The sequence below is a fragment of the Oryctolagus cuniculus genome, chromosome X, assembly GCF_051225735.1.
Source record: "Oryctolagus cuniculus isolate XC-2025 breed Fujian yellow rabbit chromosome X, ASM5122573v1, whole genome shotgun sequence".
Classification (NCBI taxonomy): domain Eukaryota; kingdom Metazoa; phylum Chordata; class Mammalia; order Lagomorpha; family Leporidae; genus Oryctolagus; species Oryctolagus cuniculus.
Genome location: NC_142888.1, coordinates 35,347,566 through 35,364,520, shown reverse-complemented (window position 1 = coordinate 35,364,520; position 16,955 = coordinate 35,347,566). Strand labels below are relative to the sequence as shown.

The 16,955-nt window shown below is 44.9% G+C and overlaps 1 protein-coding gene across 1 annotated transcript; it reads right to left on the bottom strand.

Annotated features, from left to right (window-relative positions):
- Positions 1 to 4,847: 4,847 nt before the first annotated feature.
- EZHIP (EZH inhibitory protein) lies at positions 4,848 to 8,319 on the bottom strand. Its single transcript, XM_089323935.1, has 3 exons — positions 8,281 to 8,319; positions 6,316 to 7,110; positions 4,848 to 6,219 (listed from the first exon to the last, which is right to left on the bottom strand). Exons 1-3 carry the CDS (start codon positions 8,317 to 8,319, stop codon positions 5,170 to 5,172), a joined length of 1,884 nt encoding a protein of 627 aa, XP_089180061.1. The 3' UTR covers positions 4,848 to 5,169.
- Positions 8,320 to 16,955: the final 8,636 nt, after the last annotated feature.

Sequence of the window (16,955 nt, the reverse complement as noted above, 5' to 3'; positions counted from 1 at the left end):
CAGAGCAAAAGCGAAAGGAGGGGAGACAAAAAGATCTTCTATCCACTAGTTCACTCCCCAAATGGCCACAAGTTTATTTTAAATTTGATTTATTTTAAAGAGAGAGAGGGAGGGAGAGACAGAGAAATAGAGAAATTCCCCATCAGCTAGTTCAGTTACCAGATGCCTGCATTATCCACGGTTATCCCTATCCTGTTAGAGCTGAACTTTAAAACATATATTCATTAATTGATTAAAAATACAGAGATGAGAGCAGCATTGTTTAACAGGGAGTTTAGCTGCAGCTTGCATCTCCAGCAATCCATTGAGAGCCAGTGTTTGACTCTCTGCTGCTCTGGTTCTGATCCTGTTCCCTGCTTACGTGCCTGGGAAGTCACTGGAAGATGGCTGAATTCATTAGGACCCTTCCACCACTGTGGGAGACCCAGATGGTGTTCTGGGATCCTGACTTAGGCCTGGCTCAGCCACAGCCTTGTCACCATGTGAGGAACAAAGCAGCAGATGGAAGATCTCTTTGTCTGTCCCTCTCTGTCATTCTGAATTTCAATAAATAGATCTTTTAAAACAGTAACTAAAAGGTAGAGAAACACGGGGAGATGGACATACATAGATCTTCCATCTGCTGCTTTCTTCTAAAAATTTCTGAAATAGCTAATGCTGGGGGGTTGAGACCTGGAGCCAGTAGTTTTAGCTAGGTCTTCCACGTGGATGGCAGGGACCCAAGAGCTTGACACATCACCTGCTGCCCTCCACAGTCTGTACTGGCAGGAAGCTGGAATTGGAACAGAGCCTGGACTTTAGAGTGCAGGCACTCTGGGCCAGCACCGGTGCGCAGAGTATTAACGCCCCAGCTTGCATGGCCAGCATCACATTAGGGCAACAGTTTGTGTCCTGGCTGTTTCACTTCCGATCCAGCTCTCTGCTAATACTCCTGGGAAAGCAGTAGAAGATGGCCCAAGTACTTGGGCCCCTGTACCCACATTGGAGACCTGGGAGAAGCTCCTGGCTTCTGGCTTCAGCCTGGCCCAGCCCTGGCCATTGTGGCCATCTGGGGAGTAAACCAGTGGATGGAAGACCCCTCTCTTTTTCTCTCTCTGTCACTCTGCCTTTCAAATAAATAAAAATAAATCTTAAAAAAAAAAGAATGCAGGCACCCCAACATAGGATGTGTGCATCTATGGAAATATCATACCTATTAAATTAAATGCCCAAATCACAGCTTTACTTTTTGTAAGCAAAATTTTATTAATTTTAAAGGCAGGCAGAGAGAGACATCTGCTTCTTTAGGCCCCATGTGCCAACAACATCCACTGGTATACATATCGAGTTAAAACTCAACTTTAAAGCATATAAGTAAAATTAATTAATTAATACAAAAGGCTGTGAGGGGACTAGCCTTGGGACACGGGGTGTTGAGACTTAGCTTTCAATCCCAGCCTGCTCTCTGGGAGCCAGCGTTCCATTCCTTGCTGTTTGCTTCCCATGCAGCAACCCACTAATCTACCTGAGAAGCCAGCTGAAGACAGTCAGTGTACCTGGACTCCTGCCCCGCCACCAGGGGAGACCAGGATGGTGTTCTGGCCTCCTGGGTTCGGCATGGCCCAGCCTCAGCAGTTGCGGTCATTTGGGGACTGACCCAGTGGATGGAAGATCTCTTTGTCTCTCTGTCTCTCTATCATTCTGCCTTTTAAATAAATAATTAAATCTTTAAAATCAAGAAAGAAAAGACAGACGCAGACAGAGTGATACTTCCAGTCTGCTCTTTACCTCCCCAAATTTCTGAATTGTCTAATGCTGGGCCAGGCTGAAGCCAGGAGCCAAGGGCATAATCCAGGGCTCCCCCGTGGGTAGCAAGGACCCAAGTATTTGAACCTGCTGCCCCTCCCCCCAACAGTGTAAATTGTATTAAAACGGGAATTGGGAATAGAGTCTGCATTTGAACTCCGGGGGCCAGCGCTGTGGTGTAGTGGGTTAAAGCCCCAGCCTGCAGCGCCGGCATCCCATATGGGTGCCGGGTTCGAGCCCTGGCTGCTCCACTTCGAACTCCGGCACTATAACATTGTATAGTGGCCCTCAAAGTGTGCTGCTAGGAGCAGGAGCTCGTATGCCCTGGCCCTTTGGACCCTCTCCCGCCCCTCAGCCACGGTCTGCCGGCCCTTGCAGAGCCTCTCAAGGCTGCTGCATGTGCCCCCTACCTGCGTCACAACCGGCGGTTACTGGCTTGCGAGATACGGTCTGCCAGGGTGTGCTTTGCGCCTGCGTGTGGCCCCCGCGGCCTTTCAGGGCGTGGCCCGCCCGCGGGTGGCTGCCGCTTGCCCGACTCCAGCTGGGCCTGGGGCCTGGGCCGAGGCGCGGGAGCAAGAGGGGCCCTGAGCCAGCTGGTTCAAAGCGGCTCAGAAGATAAAATAACTGTCCAGTTTATAAACCCTGATGGTGAAACCTTTACCAACAAAAGGAAAAGTCAGTGATTCTCTGCTAGATATTGTGGTAGAAAATAATTAAGATATTGAGTGTTTTGGTGCATAGGAGGGAAACTTGGCTTGCTCTGTCCCTTCACCTTAAATAACATAGATGAGTAGTTACATCACTGATAAGAATGACATGCATGAGCTTGCGTATGGACTAACAGATCGCGGTTGGGCTACCGAATCTGTTCGACAAAAATCTATGGACAATATGACTGTTCAAGTACCTGATGTGGCTGATGCCAGACAGTCTGTTGATGTGGGCGAGAAATCCTTAAAAAATAGAACCACGAAATTTTACCTGATTTTTATAATTATTATTTTTCTTTTTTAAAGATTTTTTACTTATTTGAAAGAGTGACAAAGAGAAAGGACAAGAGAGCTCTTCCATCCACTGGTTTACTCTCCAAATGGCCACCATGCCCAGGGCTGGGCCGGGCAGAAGCCAAGAGTTCCATCTGGGTCTTCCAAGTGGTGCAGGGGCCCAAGCTCTCAAGCCATCTTCCAGTGTTTTCCCAGGCCATTAGCGGGAAGCTATATGGGCAGTAGAGCAGCTAGAACTCAAACCCTTGTTCTTACGGGATGCTGGTGTTTCAGGCCATGGCTTAACCTGCTCAGCTACAATGCCAGCCCCAGAAAATATTTAATTGCTCAGTGAACTACTTGATTTCTTAGTTATTAACCTTATAAATATTTCCAATTTTTGATTTGGTGAGTTAAGTGTGCAGATAGGTGTCTTAACACTGTCAAAAAAGTTTGATCTTCATTCTGACTGAACTACAAGAATAAAGTAAAATTAGATATCTTTATTCCTTTCTGATATAATTGTCTATTTTTGTAATCTTTTGAAAATAACATATATAAATCAGGTTTCTTTCTCTAGAGCTGGAGAAAGCAATGAACTGCTCTGTACAGCACACCCCCAATTGATACCATTGTGTCACCCAGGGCCAAAGCTACATGGGTTCTGAGCCACTGCCCCAGAAGTGAGGCAATGGCCTGAGCACTATTGATTACCAATTATTTATGGAAGGCATGCATATCATTATTTTAATGTAAGTAAATTCATATATTTTTTAAAAATTGAATATGGCATCCCAAAGAAAAATCTCATCCACTGCATCAAAATGCCCACCCCAGTTTTTACATTTCTAAAATAAATTTTATTGGGGTCTGCACTGTGGCGTAGCTGGTAAAGCCTCTGTCTTCGATGTTAGCATCTCATATGAGCGGCAGTTCCGAGTTCCAGCTGCTCCACTTCCTTTTCAGCTCCCTGGAAATGCCCTCGGAAAGCAGCAGGTGGCCCATGAACTCAGGCCTCTGCACCCACAGTAGGAGACTCAGGTGATGCCTCTGGCTCCTGGCTTCCGCCTGGCCCAGCCCTAGCGATTGTGGCCATTTGGGGAGTGAACCAGAGGCTGGAAGCTTTGTCTCTCCCCACCCTCCTCTCTCTCTGTAACTGCCTTTTAAGTGAGTAAATCTTTAACAAATAAAAATAAAAAATAAATTATATTTATTTAATGTCAGAGAGAGAGAGAAAGAATGGGAGACAGAGAATTATCTCCCATTGCTGGTTCACTTCCCAAATTTCCCAACAGCTAGGCCTGAGACATGATGAAGGCACAAACTAGGAACTCAGTCTGGATCTTCTGGGTATGTGGCGGTGACCCAAGTACTTTAGCCTTCACCTACTTTACTTTTTGGGGAAAACAAACAAACAAACAAACAACCTGAATTGAGTTTTATCACAAAAGCAGTGACATGGTCACGACTGAAAATATAGAATATAGACTAAAACCATATCATCTCTCATTTCAAAAATGAGATAAGTATCCTGATGGTGTATGCCATTCATTTCTCTCCACACATACACTTATCCTCTCATATTTCTCACACAGTCACTGCTTTTAAAAATGGCATCATTCATTACAGCATTAATTGCACTGAATATCTGACAGTTTTCCTATCAGTCATCAACCCTGAAACACCCTCACAAGTTTACCCCCACACCTCCCTTGCTCCCTCCCTCCCTCCCTCCGAAGTTTAGAAGCCCCTGTTCCTAACACCTAAAATTTTTCTTCTAGAAACTGAGACCTTCCGGGCTCAGGTCCCCTATTCCTACTGTTCTATGCTTCCTGATCTTGGGTCTTCCTCCCCCACCCCATTCCTACTTTGGGCCATCCCCCCTCCCCCTTCCTGGATCAGGAAGTGTTTCCTGACCCTAGGTATCCCCCCCCACCCTTCCTTTTCTCCAGATACCTTGGTTAAAAACCTCCTCCCCCCTTTGATTCCTTCTCCCTGCGAAGCGTCAGCTAGCATGCTAGGAACTTCTTTTAATCCCCCAAATATGATAGGACCGCGATTAAAAAAAGAAAGAGAGAGTTTTGATGAAAACAGCATCTAAGTTTTATTGGTAAAAACATTTCATACGGAAAGTCAACTTGGAAAATATAACTCTCAACTTCGGGGCAAAGGCAAACCACTTTCAAGGACCAGGGGGCCTGGAATCTAGGGCCACCAGTAGGTAAGTGCTGCAGTGAGCGGGAAAGGAGGCTTCACCTCTGGCCACAATAGGATTAACAGCAAAAACTCTTACACACCTAAATAAAGGGGAGCCCGTTCACCCAGTGGGTGGCTGTTAGCTCCTTTCACAAACCTTGGGGAAACTAACAGAGGGGCACAGCACAATACTGGGGTTGCTGACTTAAGTCTCCTCCGTCTCCTCCGTCTCCTCCTCCTCCTCCTCCTCCTCCTCCGGAGATGCAGAACTCAGAGCCTCAACCTCAGGCATAAGAGCGCGCCGAAGGCTAGCAGGGCTGGGAGTACGGATGGAGTTCAGACCCAGAAACACAGGAGAGGAGGAAGAGGAACCACCGTCGGAAGATGCAGAGGAAGAGGGGATGGGGATAGGGATGGGGACAGGGACGGGGACAGGGGCCCGGGTGGGGGTGGAGGAGGAAGAGGAGGAGGAGGAGTAAGACCCAGAGGAGGAGGAGGGACTGCTCCCACCACACTTGCCAGGGGGACAATAAAACCTTCCCGGAGGTGAGGGCGAGGAGGCACGCATACGGACTGCGTGCCAGACAGGCGGCGGAGGCCGGCTCTCCACTTCACGTTCGGGAGACTCAGGGCTGCTATCAAAGACCAGCTTTCGTAAGGGGCACCCACGAGGAGAATAATGATTCTCCTCAGCGGGATCCGGCCCAGGCCTGGGCACAGATCGGCAGGTGACAGTGGCCGACCTTCTCGGAGCTGGGCGTCTCCGGGAGATACGATCTGGCATCTCGGCGCCACCGCCACCGCCACCACCACGACCACGGCCTGGACCGGATGCCCCGCTGTTGCAAACGGGACCCGGCGCAGAGGCAGTGCGCCGAGCCGCGGAGCCCGAAGGGGTGGTGCGCCTTCGGACAGGGAGGACCGGCAGAGTGGCGCGGCTTCGGGAAGCAGGATCCCGCAGAGTGGTGCGGCCGCGGGAAGAAGGGCTCAGCGGCGCGGCGCGGCGGCGTGCAGCGGGGCTCGGCGTCGGGGCGCGGCGGCGTGGAACCGGACCCGTCTGGGTGGCGCGGCTTCGGCAAGCAGGGCCCGTCTGGGTGCCACGGCTTCGGCAAGCAGGGCCCGTCTGGGTGCCGCGGACTCGAACAGCAGGACCCGGCTGGGTGGCGCGGCCTCCGTCAGCAGGAATCGGTGAAGCTGCGCGGCGTCGGATAGAAGGGCCTGGAGCAGATGCGCGGCCTCCGACAGCAGCAGGTGCCTGGGTTGGAAGAGCAGAAATTGGTGCTGGTGCACCGCTGCTGGCGGCAGAGCCTGGTGGCTTGGCCTGGCTTCGGAGGGCAGGGCCTGACCCTACCGCTTGAGTGCGGAGGCTTCGGCTGCGCTGAGACCCAGAAGATGGCGGCTCAGGGTCGGCAGCCCCAGGAATCACGGGGCGCTCTGGAGGCTGAGCGGCCTGCTTACGGCTGGACTGCTTCTTGCGACGCTTGGTCTCAGGGCTCTTCGTCAGGGACGCGTGGCCTTCGAGCTGGTCGGTGCCCTCCAGGGATTGCCCCAGAGTGTCCGCAGTGCCGGTCGCAGGCTCCTTAACAGACGTGTGGAGACCAGGGCTGCCCTGCAGGTCGCAATTCTCTGCCTGCACACTGGTGGGCAGCCCCGAGTCTTCCTGCACGTAGGAAATGGCGGCGGCAGCGGCAGCGGCGGCTGCTGCACCAGTATCGCCACCTCCGCTGAGCAGCACGCCATCCAACAGATCGCCTGAGGCAGGGGCGGCCAAGGCCAGCGGATAGCGGTTGCTGGGCCTGCAGGCATCGCCGGAGGCAAAGTCGGCCTCCTTCCGCCCTCCAGGCACCTCATTGGGCTGGTGCTCCTTCTCATTCTCAAAGCGCGACTGGGTGGCCATACTGCCCAATTCTCGCTGAGAGACTGGCTCAGAGACGGAGGAGGGCGGCTGCGGCGGCTGCGGCGGCTGCGGCGGCTGCGGCGGTGGTGGCGGCTGCTCCCGTGGCTGAGTGTAACAAAGAGTGGTATAGCCCCGAGGATGGGTGTGGCCGGCCAAATCTTTGTCTCTGATTGGCGAGCTGGGCATCACGTGACACTTCTCGGCTTTTCGAAGCTTCCCAACCCCCACAGCCGCCAGGCGTCTGACGCTCTGGGAGGCGGGAGGCCTCAAGCGGCAGGCGGGGAACGGGGGGAGGGGCAGAAAGGAGGATTGGGGGGGTCAGGGGGGATGGGGGATGGGAGGGTGGTGTGCGCCCTTTTTCCAGGGACTAGCTCAAACAGGTATATTCCACTTCTGTGGAGTCTACCTTAGCCTGGTCGCTAGTGTTGAGTTTGTGGGCCCTCAAGACAGTGTGTTTGAGAAACGGGGCCGCGTTTCAAAAACAAGGCTGCGGCAAGATGTCTGCGGCAAGATGTCTGCGGCAAGATGACTTGAACGAGTTGTGGCACCTCCAGATCAGCTTGTGGGCACCATTCTGGTGGCTCAATATCGAGCGATCCCTTGAGAGCAGTGCCACACTGGACAACGGGCTATATCCCCTGGCCAGATGTCCCTCCTGGTATCTAGTCAGGACAGTGAACCCCTGTGTGCCTCCTGGGGGGATGGTCCCATAGCTCCTCCAGGCAGCTGGAGGGTTCCACACTGGGCCTCGAGGGTTTTCAGCTTGGCAAAAGGCCAGAGGGAAACAAAAAGAATCGGTTCTATAGTGTCTTGACTCCAGATGTACAGTTCTGCCGTTTCCCTCAGGTTCTGCACACCGGAGAGGCGTTTAGAATTTTCCAGTAAAACGTTTCTCCCTGCTTTGTCCCCTGGGGCACAGGCAGCGGGATGCCTAGGATTAAAGGTGATACTGTCCTTAAATATGCATCGACATTTGTACAGTCTGTATAGTAATTCACAGATGAACGTAATTTATCTGGACTAATCTCTAGTTTCTGTTCATATAAATATGTGACCACAGACTGGATGGTTAATATTTGTACACTCATTTTTAGTCATCATTACAAAAGGGTCATGCGTTCAGTACCCAAAACAGAAAAGCAAATGTGTGAAAACTAGCTCTAAAATGCCCATGTACCAATCGGCAAATACCTGGGATTTTTAGTCACGTCACTCTAGAAACGCATTCATACACATTTCGTCGTTTTAAGGAAATGGACTTATTTATGCACACATATTTTAACTTGCTTTTTTGGGGTCCAGAACACACACTTTTTATGTCAATAAATACATTTCCATAAGGCATTTTGCACCTAAAAAATACACCTCTTAGGGAGGAGGCTTGTATTTTCCAGTATTCCTATATTGTCAAACCCTTACACATCTTTTCACACCGTGAGGCACACTGTCACCAAACATTGTTCATACCCTCAAATAAATACTTGTAGCTAAATTCTCAGAAGGGGAAATTCTCAGTACAAGTCCATGCACAATTATAATTCTTCGATAAAAATATTGGCAAACTGCTCTCCTGAAAATTGCTGTTAAAATTTGAGCAGAATAGAAAGGTATTTAAGGGAATGGGTGAGCAACTGGACTGAAACACAACTCAAAAATAGAATGGAATGGTATTTGGAGTGTACAATAGTGTGGAATGGAAAATGGATTTGAAATGGAATGCAGAATGGGATGAAATCGATACTGACAGCAAGTGGAAACGAATAAAATGGAGTAATAGAATATGGGTTTGAACAGGACATGCACAGGAAAATTGAATGGGATGGAAATTGAATAGAATATCACTGGAAAAGGGAATGAAACACAATTGAAATAAATAATATTATATGGAATAAAACAAAAGTATGAGGCAAAGAAGAAATGGAGTATAGTGTGAAAAATATTAAAGGAAATAGAAGGAAACCAAAATAAATAATATAAAATGGGATGGGATGTACAAATGACCTGAAATAATGGAACTATGACATATGCACTACAGATTTTAAAATAGCAGAAAAGAATGGAATGAAATATATAATAAAAATTCATAATGAGAATAGGAATGGAATATGGAAAATGAAATATTAAAAATACAGGGTGGAGTATTTTGTGTTGTGAAACAACATCTATTTCATCCTCATGGCTTTTATAGAGCTAGAATTCAGACAGGACCCAGATGGAGCAACTGGCTTCAGTCTGTCCCAGCCCTGGCTGTGGCCGGCAGTTGGGACATCAATCTTACGAATTAGCAATGGGATCTCTCTCTCTCTCTCTCTCTGGCAGTTGCTTTGCTTTTCAAATTAAATAAATACTTTTTAAATACCTTGTAAAAAGTAAAGCTGGGAGGTGGGCATTTGGTGAGCTGGTTAAATGCCTCTTGGGATGCCCACGACCCGGATCAGAGCACCTGGGTTTGAGTCAGACAGGATATAGTAGGGATGGTTTGTCTGTGCTCCACCGTGTCTGAAACCTCAGCTGGGAAATTTAAATGGCTTCCGAAGTCATGAGGGAAAGAAAGATGACTTTCATTCTTTTCATACTTTACTTTCTGAATGTTTTCAGTGAGTCTATATTGCTTTTGTACTCTGGAATAAAATGCCTATTTGCATTTTTGAAAACAACAATGTACAATTAAAACAATAAACATAAAAATGTTCAGATTTTAAGTAGTTCTAACACAAAGGGACCCCTTGTACTACTAGAGGGCTTTATAAATTCACAGCACCTTTTACAGATGAAAATTTGATGATATGATAATGCATATGTAAAAATCTCACATGTAATCTATGTGATGCCACAATTCCTATTCTGGGCATATGAAATGCTCATATATACTCACAGTGTTATAAGGTGATAATTAAAGTGTCATTTATCTTTTATTTATTTAAATTTATATTTAATAATTTTATATGTGGGATATAATATGATATTTTGCCATACAAATACTATGTAATGATAAAATCAGGGTACTTACCATATCTATCACTTCAAACACTCATCATTATATTGAGAAAAAAATTTTTAGCTATTTTGAAATATACAGTAAACTATGGTTAACTGTAGGCACCCTACTGTGATAATTAGAACTTACTCCTCCTATTGAACTATAATTGTATTTCCGTAAACCAGACTCTCCTCATTCTTCTTTCTGCTCTACCCATCCCAGCCTCTGGTAACCACAATTCTACTCTCAATGGCTATGACATCATCTTCTGCAGCTTCGACATATTAGTGAGAACATGTGGTATTTCTCTTTCTGTGCCTGGCATATTTCATTTAACATAACGTCTTTCAGTTATTTCCATGTTGACACAAATGACAGGATTTAAGTTTTTATGGCTGAGTAATACTTCATTGTGCACACAGAACACACATTTTTTTAATCCTTTAATCCACTGATGGTTATTTTCCTTTCTTCGCTATAGTGCTACAAGAACTATGGAAGTACAGATGTCTCTTTGATATACTGATTTCCTTTCTTTTGGATATATGCCCAGTTGTGGGATTGCTGGATCAAATGGTATTTCCATTTTTCACTCTTGATAAACCTCTATACTGTTTTTCCATAATGACTGCATTAAATTACATTCCTACCAACAATGTATAAGACTTCCATTTTCTCCACATACTTGCCAGCACTTATCATCTGTATTTTGATAATATCCACTCTAACTGGGATGAGATGGTATCTCATCATTTTCATTTGTATTTCTGTGATGATGACTATAGTGATGTGCATTTTTTCATATGCTAACTGGCTATCTATATGTCCTCTTTTGAGGAATATGCAACCCATTTTGACATGTGAATGATATTCTTCACAGACAATCCTAAAATTCATATGAAACCACAAAAGATCTCAAAGATCCAAAACAATCCCAAGCACACAGAATAAAGCTGAAAGCAGCATACTACCAGATTTCAGAATATATCTCAAAACTATAGTAACCAAAACAGAATGGTACTGGCATATTAACAAACACATAGACCAAAGCAACAGAATAAAGAACCTAGAAATAAACGCACATATTTGGGGCCAGCATTGTGGCATAGTGGGTAAAGCCGCTGCCTGTGAAGCTGGCATCCAAATGGGTGCTGGTTTGAGTCCTGGCTGCTCCACTTCTGATCCAGCTCCCTGTTAATGTACCTGGGAAAGCATCAGAATATGGCCCAAATGCTTGGGGCCCTGCAGCCATGTGGGAGACCCAGAAGAAGCTTCTGACTCCTGCTACATCTAGCCCAGCCCTGGCTGTTGCGGCTATTTGGGGAATGAACCAGTAGATGGAAGATCTCTCTGTCCCTCCCTCTCTCTCTCTCTCCATAACCCTTCCAAATAAATAAATCTTTTTTAAAAAATAAAATAAATGCACATATTTATAATCAACTGATTTTCAGGGTAGCAGGAATACATAATGGGAAAGGGACAATCTTTGCTACAAATAGTCCTGGAGAAACTATATATCTACAAACAGATGAATTTTGACCTGTAACTCTCACATATACAAGAATCAACTCAAAATTGGATAAAGATTTAAATGTAAAATATGCGACTGTGAGAAGAACACATAAGGGAAATGCACTAGGATATTAGTTTGGCAAAGTTTTTGCTGCTGTTGTTATTTTTTTGGCTATGACCTCAAAAGTATAAGAAACAAAAGCAAAAGGAGAAAAATGGGATTACATCAAAATACAAAGCTTCTGCACAGCAAACATTCAGCAGAGTGAAGAGACAACCTGCCAAATGGGAGAAAATGTTTGCAAACTATTCATCTGACAAGAGATTAATATCCAGAATCTATAATGATTGCAATAGCCACAACAAAATAAATCAAATTAAAATATGGGCAAATGATCCATATAGTATCCTTTATTTTTAAAAATCTGAAACAGCATAAATTTCCCATAGAATATTCAGTGTTCATAGAATAAACATGTAGCCTTTATAGGATGCTTTTTGAAAAACTTTTAATGCCATGGGAAAATGGTTGTTATATTATGCCCTCCCAAATATCTGATATACTATCTACTGATATTCTTATACTTTTTTCTTTTTTTAAGATTTATTTTATTTATTTGATAGGCAGAGTTAGAAAGAGAGAGAGAGAGAGGGAGAATCTCCCCAAATGGCTGGGGCTGGGCTAAGCCAGGCCAAAGTCAGGAGCCAGGAGATTCTTCCAGGTCTCCCACAAGGGTGCAGGGGCCCAAGCACTTGTCCCAGCTTCTTCTGCCTTCCCATGGGCATTAGTAGGGAGCTTGCTCATAAGTGGAGCAAACAGGACTTGAACAGGTGCCCTTATGGGATACCGGCACTGCAGCTTTACCTGCTATGCCACAATGCCAGCCTCACCTATTTATTTTTATATTTACCTAGATTTCTACATACATTAGCATTTTATTCTCCCTAGTGTAGCTTTTCTCAGGCAGGGGAATTCTGCCCCCACCCAAGGGGAAATGTAAAAATGTTTGTAGACTGCCACAATTAGGCAGGGGGTGATGCTATTGGCATCTAGAGTGTGGGGACGAGGGATGCTGCTTAACCTCTTCAATGCACAAGGGAACCTCTGACAACTGAATTACCTGACCCCAAATGCTGATAGTGTCAAGGTTGATAAATCTTACATTACATCGTATAGACAGTTTCAAAAACTTGAAGAGATTTTAGAGGTGGGTATAAGGTGCACTGGTTAAGATATAGCTTAGTATGTGGACATCCCATATTGTAATGCCTCGGTTCAAGTCCTGGATATTTTTCTGATTCCATCTTCCTGCTAATGTGTACCCTGGAAGATAGATTGAGTATTTGAGATCCTGTCACCCTTGTGGGAGACACAGACTGAGTTCCCAGCTCCTGGCTTCAGACTGGCCCAGCCAAAGTTTTACAGGCATTTGGGGGGAATGAACCAGCAGATGGGAGATCCCTATTTCTCTTTCTCTGCCTTTCAAACTAACTAGATAAATATATATATATATATATTAAGATTTATTTATTTATTTGAAAGGCAGAGTTACAGAAGCAGAGTAAGGGGAGGGGAGAGGGAGAGGGAGAGGAAGGTCTTCCATTTCTGGTTCACTCCCCAAATGGCTGCAATGGCTAGAGCTGGGCCTATCCAAAGCCAGGAGCCTGAAACTTCTTCCAGGCCTTCCACATGGGTGCAGGGGCCAAAGGACAATCCTCCATTGCTTTCTCAGGCACATTAGCAGGGGAGCTGGACTGGAAGTGGAGCAGCCAGGACTTGACCAATTGCCCATATGGGATGCTGGCACGGCAGGTGGCAGCTTTACCCACTATGCCACAGCACTTGCCACAATAAATAAATACTCTAAAGAATTTGAATCACAGCAGTGAGCATTTCCAAATTGTAGACAATGAGATATGGCTGCACATCAATCGCAAGTGATGTAGAACGATTGCTGAGAGCTATGTGTGTAAGCAACTTTTCTGTGATAATTTTGTACTTTATAATTAGTATAAAGTATATTTTTGAAAAAAAGTCATTTTATAAACTCATCTTCCTCAACAAGCGGCAAATATTTTTCACAGAGTACTACTCATCATTTAAGAAATTATTTAGCTTAGGAATTTAAAGTTCAGGCTGGCATTGTGGCATAGAGAATTAAACTACTGCTTGCGGAGCTGGTATCCTGTACCAGAGAGTGCTGGTTCGAGTACTAGTTGCTCCATCTCTGATCTAGCACCCTGCTATTGTGCCAAGTTATTGGACCCTTGCCCATCCACATGGGAGACACAGGTGGAGCTCCTGGGCAGTTGGCTTTAGCTGGGCCTAGCCCTAGCTATTGTGGCTATGCTGGGGAAGAACCAACAGACAGGAGATTTCTTTCACTGTCTTCCTCTCGGTCACGCTGCCTTTCAAAGAAATAAAGTAAATCTTTTTTTAGACATGTATTTATTTATTTGAAAGGCAGCGATACAGGGAGAGAAGGGAAGAGGGAGAGAGAGAGATACCATCTGCCAGTTCACTCCCTAAATGGCTGCAATGGCTGGGGCTGGGCCAGGTGGAAGCCAGGAGCCAGGAGTTTCATCCAGGTCTCCCATGTGGGTGCATTTTTTTGCTCTTTTCCCAGGTGCATTAGCAAGGAACTGGATTGGAAGTGGAGTATCTGAGACTCAAACTGGCGTCCATATGGGATGCTGGCACTGCAGGCGAGGCTTAACCCATTATGCCACGGTGCTGGCCCAAAAATCTTTTTTAATAAAAGAATTAAATTTCACCTCATTTAAATGGAGGTGAAATATACATATATATTAATATACATATATTAATATAAGCACATTATATTATCCAATATATTACTATACAATATATTATACATATATGTATAATATACATATATTAATATATTAATATACATATATATTTGTTCATGATCATGTATCTCCTGATTTTCAGACTTCTAATCAAAGCATTAGTTTCCAAATATTTATATTGGATTAATATATAAAGAAAACATTTTTGATAACATAATGTTTCTGATGTGTAAAAAGGAGTGTGATGGGCCAGTGCCATGGCTCACTTGGCTAATCCTCCGCCTGCGGCGCTGGCACCCCAGGTTCTAATCCCAGTTGGGGCACCAGGTTCTAGTCCCAGTTGCTCCTCTTCCAGTCCAGCTCTCTGCTGTGGCCAGGGAGTGCAGCGGAGGATGGCCCAAGTGCTTGGGTCCCTGCACCTGCTTGGGACACCAGGAGGAAGTACCCGGCTCCTGGATTCAGATCAGCACAGCACTGGCCGTAGCAGCCATTAGGGGAGTGAACCAACAGAAGTGACCTTTCTCTCTGTCACTCTCTCACTATCTATACCTCTCTCTCTGTCTCTCTCTCACTGTCTGACTCTGCCTGGCAAAAAAGGAGTGTGATGGATCATTATAATCTCACCACCACTCCAAGGATTGGCTTAGAAACAGGTATTTCCTAGTGATATACAATGAGATATAGATGCACAGCCTTTAAGAGCTTTGGGAAAATGTTTTGAAGCTCTTAAAAATTAAGGACATGAAATAGATTGTTTACATAGAAAGAATGCATATATGAAATGTGGGAATTAGTAAACAAATTTAGTATGATCACTGGCTATAATGTCAATATTACAGAATTGAGTTAAATTTCTCTAACTAGCATGAAAAATTATAAGCAAATTTTTTTCTTACTTTTAAAAATTTATTTATTTGTAAGCCAGAGTGACAGAGGAGGAGAGACCTTCCATTTCTTAATTCACTCCTCAAATGGCCACAACTGCCAGGGATGGTCCAGGTCAAAGCTGGGAGCCTGGAACTCTATCTGGGTCTCCCACATGGGTGGCAGGGGTTCAAGCACTTGGGCTGTTCTCAGCTGTCTCAGCAGGTACACCTGCAGGGAGCTGGATTAGAAGCAGAGCAACGAGGACTCAAACTGGGGCTCTGATATGGGAAGCCAGTATTGTAGGGGGTGGCTTAACCTGCTGTACCACAACACTGGCCCCTGTAAGGAGAAATTTTTTAAAATCCTATTTCTTATAGCATCAGAAATAAACACCTAGGGGCATCTAATAAAAATTCACAAGACCTCATACAACATCTGAAAGAAATTTAAGAAAACTTACAATAATCTGGATATGGCATGTTTATGGATTAGAAGGCAATATTTTGAAAATTAAATTGAAGAGAGAATCTTTGTCAAATGACCCAGCGCCGTGCCTCAATAGGCTAATCCTCCACCTGCGGCGCCAGCACACCGGGTTCTAGTCCCGGATAGGGCGCTGGATTCTGTCCCTGTCGCTCCTCTTCCTGTCCAGCTCTCTGTGGTGGCCCGGGAGTGCAGTGGAGGATGGCCCAAGTCCTTGTGCCCTACACCCACATGGGAGACCAGGAGAGGCACCTGGCTCCTGGCTTCGGATCAGCGCAGTGCACTGGTTGCAGCGCGCCAGCCACAGCGGCCATTGGAGGGCAAAGGAAGACCTTTCTCTCTCTCTCTCACTGTCCACTCTGCCTGTGAAAAAAAAAATGACCCATAGATTCAATGCAATCCCAATTCAAATTTCAGATTTTAAGCACAAATTGGCAAACAGATTTGAAAATATGTTTGGAAAGCAAATATCTGAGAACAGCCAAAGCCATCCAAAAAAAAATTGTAAGGACTTGTATAGCCAGATAGCAAGACCAACCATAAAGCCATAATAATTAAAATAGTGTGGATTTTTTTGCAAGAATAGTTTTATACAGGTATAGATAAATACATGAAGGTAGTAAAAGAATACAATAAGGACATAGATTCTACAAACAAACATATGCATATTTTGTCACCTAATTTATAACAAACGTACTAATACAGTGGTCCAGGTTTATAATCATTTAAGGAAGTGGAACTGGACAAATTTGACATCCAGCCATATGCAAAATATTAATTTGGGGCTCTAACTTACACCATACACAAAAACTAATTCCAGATGGTAAAACCTCCAGGAAATAATGTATAAATATATATTGATGATATATCTGCAAAAGGACACAGCCTACTAATTATAAAATAAATCATTGATTATGCATACATACACACAGGCTCATAAACCTTATTTACAGAATAAAATCAAGAAAAGAAAAAGTAAATGCAGTTACAACATAAACTATTTCAACAGATACTTCACAAAATAAGATACTCAGATGACCAGTAAACAAATATAATACTACTCAAACTCTGTCACCAAGGATATGCAAGGTAAAATCACAATGATATATCACCAAACATCTACCAGAATAACCAAACAAAATCTACCAGTATCAAGAATTGGAGATGGCATAGAGGAACTCTAAAAGATGGTGGGAGTATAAATTGGTACTACCACTTTGGAAAATTGCTTAGCAGTACCTATTAGAGGTGAATTTATGTATTTTCTCTAAGTCACCAATTCTATCTATTAGTTTTCAGTTCCTGAATAACAGAGTACCACAAATGTAATGGCTTTAAACAATATCTACTTATTTGTTCACACTTCAGAACTTTCTGCATGGCTTATCCAAGATCTCTGCTCAGTGTCTTAACAGAGAGAAATTAGCCTGTGATATCAGTC